The 6,595-nt window shown below is 57.3% G+C and overlaps 1 protein-coding gene across 1 annotated transcript in view; it reads right to left on the bottom strand.

Annotated features, from left to right (window-relative positions):
- Window positions 1–6,595, bottom strand: part of ITGA5 (integrin subunit alpha 5) — a gene marked incomplete at its 5' end in the record, with an annotated part of 18,208 nt that overhangs the window by 7,647 nt on the left and 3,966 nt on the right. Inside the window, 12 exons of the mRNA XM_021710494.1 lie at window positions 7–110; window positions 195–345; window positions 607–674; window positions 796–933; window positions 1,213–1,367; window positions 1,488–1,543; window positions 1,748–1,849; window positions 1,989–2,034; window positions 2,265–2,456; window positions 2,710–2,918; window positions 3,209–3,261; window positions 3,395–3,451. Coding sequence (XP_021566169.1) covers window positions 7–110; window positions 195–345; window positions 607–674; window positions 796–933; window positions 1,213–1,367; window positions 1,488–1,543; window positions 1,748–1,849; window positions 1,989–2,034; window positions 2,265–2,456; window positions 2,710–2,918; window positions 3,209–3,261; window positions 3,395–3,451 — 1,331 coding nt within the window. The remainder of the gene's footprint in view (window positions 1–6; window positions 111–194; window positions 346–606; window positions 675–795; window positions 934–1,212; window positions 1,368–1,487; window positions 1,544–1,747; window positions 1,850–1,988; window positions 2,035–2,264; window positions 2,457–2,709; window positions 2,919–3,208; window positions 3,262–3,394; window positions 3,452–6,595) is intronic.

Below are 6,595 nucleotides of genomic sequence, written 5' to 3' on the forward strand. Positions count from 1 at the left end.
CCGCCTCCCACACTTACGCTGGCTCCCGCCTTCATGGGGTTGCCCAGGTCACACACCAGCAGGCGGCTCTGGTTCACAGCGAAGTAGTCGCAGCTCAGGCTGGAGAAGTTCTGGGGGCGGGACGAGTGCAGTCAGGCTCGGCGCCCCCTCCGGAGGGGCGTCCTCCCAAGCCCCACGCGAGAGTCCCCTCTCACCCCCGGGTGTCTGACGATCCCCGAGTACTCGGCCTCCGGAGGGGCCGTGACATGGAGCTCGGCCTCGTAGGCGCCGCCCTCGCCCACGTTCTGGGCGTGGAAAGTCAGGTTCAGGGCGTTCTTGTCCCCCAGGTACACATGGTTCTGCTCCCTGGAGGGGGCACAGAGGGTCAGGGGCACTGGGGAACTCAGCTTCCCACCAGGACCACGGGCTAGAATAACAATAACAATACAGTAATAACAGACACTGAGTTCCAACGCCATGCAGGCACTAGGCTAGATGCTCTGGGTAGACTGTTTCATTTGATCTTCCCCAAAAGTCAGCGAAATAAATGCTCCTATTCCCGTGACACAAAGAAGTTGGAGCTCAGAGACGTCCAATCACTTTCCAAAGTCACACAGCCCCACTCACCCAAACACCTCCAGCTGCAGGTCGGGCACACAGATGTTGTCTTCTCCGCAGTCTAGCAAGATCTGAGCCTGGGGAGCAGGGCGGCCTTGAGAGGGGGAGTTAGCCCCGCTCTGGGCTGTGGGTGCCCCTCTCTCCAGGGCCCTGTGCCAGGCCCTCCCGGATCCCTTCTCCCCGCCGCCCTGTCCCCACCTTGTCCTCTCTCCGGCTCTTGCTCTGGTAGTGCAGGATGGGCCGGAGGCCATGGCTGTCCACAGGGGCTTGGGGGTCCAAGGAGAAGTTGAGAGCGATGTGAATTGGGGAGAGTTTGTCTCGGAATTCTGACTCGTTCTGGGGCCAGGGGAGAGCGGTCAGAGTCAGGGGACGCTGGGGACTCGGTGGTCTTGCTCCTCAGCCTCTCACGTCTCCCTCTGTCCACTTAAGACCCAGCTCTGACTGTCCTTGTTGTTCCAGACGCCCTGGCAGCCTGACTCCCAGCTCCTTGGACAGAAGGTCTCCCCATCTTGGCAGTCCCCAGGGTCCCAGGCCCTTCCTGGAACCTCCCAGTTGCTCTACCTTCAGGAGGGGCCCCTCAGCTCCATGTGGCCACCGCACCACCCTCGGCCATACCCTGAGGTAGATCTTCATCTCTCTGCAGTCCTCCCGGGCTCCATTCTGGATGAGCAGGGTCTGGGTCAGGGTTGCCTGCCTGGAGGCCAGGAACAGTGCCCGCCGTACCCCGCCCTTCTGCTTCTGCCAGTCCAGCTGAAGCTCCACCGCGAAGCCTGCAGCCAGGGACACACAAGGAGAGCAGGCCTGTCTCTCCTTATCCGTTCACAGGGAACAGAGGTGCCTGGGCACCCAGTCCCTTCGTCCTTTGTCCCCGTGCCCCCGAGAGCCCTCACCAATGGAGTCAGGGACATGTTTCCCAGAAGCGTTCAGGCAGAAGCTGAGGTTGATGCTGGAGAAAGACCAAGAAGAAAGCTGGTGACCCCAGCCGGCACAGGGGTCACTCCTGCCTTCTCCTGCCTCCTCCTGCCTCCCACATAGGCCAGACCAGGATACCCGCTTCCTCCCCTTCCTAAGGCAGACATGGTACCCCTGCCCTCTCCCAGGCACTGAGCGCCCCAGGCCCAGATCTTTGCAGTCTCCTGGCCCCGCTTACCAGGCCACAGGGTTCCCTTCCAAGCTGCAGCTGCGCTCCTCTGGGTTGAACATGGCGGGATAGATGGTGAGAGAGGCGCTGGCAGACACGATGGGGCGGCCCCTACCAAGAGTGAAGGCGGGGTCACCAGACTCAAGATGCCTCTGTCACCTGGGTGCCCGCGTCTTCCTCAGCTTTAGTGAGAAATTCCCAGTTCCTGGTTCCCCGGGCTGCCTCCCGCAGCTTCCCCTGGAGTTCATACCTGTACACCACAGCCTTGTCCACGCCAAAGGACCCCACAATCAGATCTGCAAGAAGACAAGGAAGCAGCTCTGACAGCAAGCCCCAAATCAGGACCCTTCTTCCTAAGCCCTTTTATTCATGGATTGGTTGCCAGGGGAGGCTGACGTGGAAGGCCTGCGCCCTCTGGTGGCGTAAGTCCAGAACTGCACCCAGGAGTTTAGGAAAAGTGCACAAGAGGGGCAAGGGTCAGCGCCCAGGGCATTCTAAGGCAAAAGGGGCCTTGGGCACAACTCACCAGGGTATCCGTTGCCATCCAGGTCTCGACCTCCTCGAAGGGCAGAGCCGAAGAAGTCTGGGGCATGGCTGGCTGCCCACAGGGGCTGCAGAACCTGGGAAGGCTTCGAGCCCAGCCCTCCTGGGCCCCCAGGGAATACAAACACTACCCCCTGCTGGGTCTCCCCACCAAAGGGAGCCCCGATGGCCACATCTGCAGGATACAGAACACACGCTGGTCAGCGGGCCAGGAGTCCAGGGGTCCAAATCTCAGCCACCAGACCCATTTGTCAATCTCTGGATTCTAATCTCTTCAAACTCCAAGACCCAGAGTGTTGGATTAAAGTCTATACCCTTCCTCGGAAGCCACAGGGGTCTGGCTACCTCAGCTGATGGATATCCTCCCACCAAATCCCTTCGGGCTCAGGCCCCGCCTCCCCGCAGCTCCCAGAGTTCGGGGCACTTGCCATTGTAGCCATCCTGGTCCAGGTCCCCCAGGGGGGTCAAAGAGCTGCCGAATCGGCCAAACTCATCATGGCCCGTGAGGGTGAGGATGGGTGTGGGCTCCATGCCAGCCGGGTGCTGCAGGTAGACGTACACCCTGCCCACCTCCTGAGGCCGCCCGTCCGCCGTCCGCTCCATGAGCAGGGGCGCCCCCACCAGCAAGTCGTCCAGCCTGGGGAGGGCGGAACCCAGGTATCCTGATACCTTGCCTGGCCACCCTCCCCCAGCCTCAGTACCAGAAGCCCCAGGCATCCTGGATGAAAGACTGCTTCTCCCCAGGTCAGAGGCCTGAGGTAACCCAGCTCCCTCCTCCTCCCTGAGCAAGGCAAATGTGGACATGAGCCAAACTCCAGAGAAAAAGCCCTGGAGACATCTCCTTGCGTGCTCCGTCCTGTTCCCACTCTCCCCTCCTAGGTCTGGGATGGGAGGGGCGTCATGGCGCATCCCTTTCCGGCTGCTCACCCGTCGCCATTGACGTCTGTGGCAGCCACTGCGTAGCCAAAGTAAGAGGCCATCTGGGGAGGACAAGGAGGCAATGAGGGTTCATGGACTCCAGGGAGGCTAGGAGGTCGGGCGGATGCTATGGGGTCAGGGCTGGGGCTTGGCTGCAGAGGGCCACGCTGGAGTGTGGCCTAGGGGCGTCCTTACCTGCTCCCCTGAGAAGTTGTAGAGGGATCGGATGTCTGAGCCATTAAGGATGGTGACCTGGGGGATGAAGAGATGGGCCCATCGGTCCTGGGCTCCCAGATTGTCCCATGGCCGGAGGGCAGAGGGGCACAGGACACCCCGGGGGAGGCACTCCAGAGGACACAGGCCATGGGTCCGAGCATCCACCTGAGCCCTGCCCTCACAGTCCCATGTTCGGGCCGTGGCCTTACTCCACCGCTGCGTTACAACTTTTCTTCACATCCACACCTGGCCACCTACAGTTCCTAGTTACTATGGCTTGTCCACCTCTACCCACTAGAATGTGAGGTGAGCAGGGCAGGAACTTGGTTTTGCTCTTTGCTTTCTCCCCAGAGCCGAAAGCAGTGCTCAGCACACGGGAAGCATGGTAATGAGGACGGAGTGTATGCTGGGGCCTCGAACCCGTGTTCAGAACCTAAGCCATCCTCGCCCTCCGGTCATCCCCTGAACTACACGCCCCACATCTCCCCTGGGCTCCCCCTCGTGACTGGGCCCATCTCTTAGATCCTTGCTCTCTCCTCCCCACCTGCTGCGGGGCCTCAGGGCCTCACAGCCCCTGTTATCTTGTTCATCAGCCCCTCCAGTTCTGACCCCAGTTCATCTCCAGGGATGGTGGGGCAGCTTCCTCCACGGCCTCCCTGCCTCGGGCTCCCTTCTCCCAGAAGTACCCTTCCCCCACCACACCAGACAGATGGGCGCCCCAGGGTGACTCTAGGATGGTCACCTAGGGCTGAAAATCCACAGTAACTCCCTGCAGCCCCCGCCCACGGTCTCAACCTCCTGGCTCGTCTTCCAAAGCGCTGGAGAATCTGGCCCTAACCTGTTTCTGCTCAACCTTACTCTTCTCATCCTCAGTCGGCTCAGTCGCTAACCGGGGCTGATCTTCCTTTTCTTCCATCTCTTTCATGCTCCTGCCTAGGTCGCCCTCCTGCCTCATCTCTACTAAACCTTCTCCAATCCGTCCCCTCCCTAGAAAGGAGGTTATTCCTTCCCCTAAACTGCTACATCGCCATATCCACTTTTCTGAAATGTATTAAAGTGCAGAAAGAATGCTGACTTTGCAATAAGTCAGCATTCTTGATTTAAATTCTGTACCCAGCTGGGCTCAGTGGCCCAGCCTGTAATCCCAGCACTTTGGGAGACCGAGGTGAGTGTATTGCCTGAGCCCATGGGTTCAAGACCCACCTGGGCAACTTGGTGAGACCTCATCTCTACAATAAATAAAAAATTAGCTGGGAGTGGTAGCACACGCCTGTAGTTCCAGCTACTTGGAAGGCTGAGGTGGAAGTATCGCCGGAGTCCAGCAGGTTGAGGCTGCGGTGACTGGGAGCATCCCACTGCACTCCGATCTAGGCGACAGAGTGAGACTCCAACTCAAAAAAAAAAAAAATAAAATCTGTACCGAGGCTGGGTCCCAGTGATTTGGGAGGCCAAGATGGGAGGATTGCTTGAGTCCAGGAGTCCAGGAGACCAGCCTGGGCAACATGGCAAGACCTTGTCCCTACAATAAAGCAATTTAAAAAAATTAGCTGGACATGGTGGTGCACACCTGTAGCCCCAGCTATTTTGGATGCTGAGGTGGAAGGATCCCCTGAGTCCAGCAGGTCAAGGCTGTGGTAGCTGTGAGTGTGTCACTACTCCAGCCTGGGTGACAGTGAGACGCTGACTCAAAAAAAAAAAAATTAACCAGGGATGGTGGGGTGCACCTGTAGCCTCAGCTACTAGGGAGGCTGAGGCAGGAGAATCTCTTGAGCCCAGGAGCTCAAGGCTGCAGTGAGCTATGAGTGCACTACTGCACTTCAGAGCCTGGGTGACCCTGTCTCTTAAAACAAAAAAACAAAATCTGAGGCTGGGCACAGTGATTCACGACTGTAACCCCAGCACTTTGGGAGGTGGAGGCAAGAGGATTGCCTGAGTCCAGGGGTTTGAGACCAGCCTGGGCAACTTGACAAGACCTCGTCTCTACCATAAATCAAAAAATTATCTGGGCATGGTGGTTCCAGCTACTTGGAAGACTGAGGTGGAAGGATCGCCGGCAGGTCAAGGCTGCAGTGACCATGAGACTCTGACCCCCCCCATAACTGTATCCAGTCATTTAAGAAACTTAGTTGGTCTCTTAGAACCTCGGTTTTCTTGTGTGTAAAATGCGAATGGTAGTGCCCACCCCATAGACTTGTAAGGACAGAAACCATGAAGGGAGAGTGCCCCATGCACTGAGTGGAACAGAAGGAACAGTGCCTCCACCTTGAACATGACTCTATGTGTGCCTTAACCAATGTACTAGATGACAAGTGTCTTACAACATGGGCTATGGTGTCCCATTCATCTTCTTACCTCTCACCTGGCTTTATTCCACCCCCCACCCCGTGTCAGAGTCTCACTGTGTCACCAGGTTGGAGTGCGGTGGCAAAATCACGGACACCGCAGCCTTGACTTCCTGGGCTCAGGTGATCCTTCCGCCTCAGTCTTCTAGTAGCTGGGATTACAGCCACACACCACTGCATTTGGCTATTTATTTATTGTAGAGATGAGGTCTCGACATGTTGCCTAGGCTGGTCTAGAGCTCCTGAGTTCAGGCAATCCTCTTGCCTTGGCCTCCCATAGTGCTGGGATTACAGGCATGAGCCACCCCACCTGGCCTCACCTAGCCTTAATAAATGCGGTTAAAGGAACAAACTCTTATGACGTTCGTCTCTGTATCTTTTCTAAAGCACTTGTCATGGTCTAATAATAACAGACACCACTTGCACACGGCCTGACAATTCACAGAGTACTTTCACAGGCGTGTTCTCCTTTCACTGTTGCAAGAGCCGTGGTGAGGTCAGAACTATTATTACCCCATTATACAGGGAAGGGTGAGGCTCAGGGAGGTTAAGCAGGGAGCCGAGTAGGACTTAAGGGCAGAATCACTAAGTCAGAGTAAATGCCAGAACTTGGGCCCAGGTCTGACTCCTGAGTCTGTATTCTGATCCACTTTTTAGGAGAGGGGGAGCCGTGGTCTCACTCTGCCGCCCAGGCTGGAGTGCAGTGGCACGATCATGGCTCACCGCAGCCTCAGCCTCCTGGGCTCAGGTGATTTTTCCACCTCAGCCTCCTGAGTAGCTGGGACTACAGGCTTCATCACCACGTCCAGCTAAGATTTTTTTTTTTTTGGAGTTGGGG

The sequence above is a fragment of the Carlito syrichta genome, unplaced genomic scaffold (genome assembly GCF_000164805.1).
Source record: "Carlito syrichta isolate Samal-C Ts95f unplaced genomic scaffold, Tarsius_syrichta-2.0.1 Scaffold289214, whole genome shotgun sequence".
NCBI classification, from domain to species: Eukaryota; Metazoa; Chordata; class Mammalia; order Primates; family Tarsiidae; genus Carlito; species Carlito syrichta.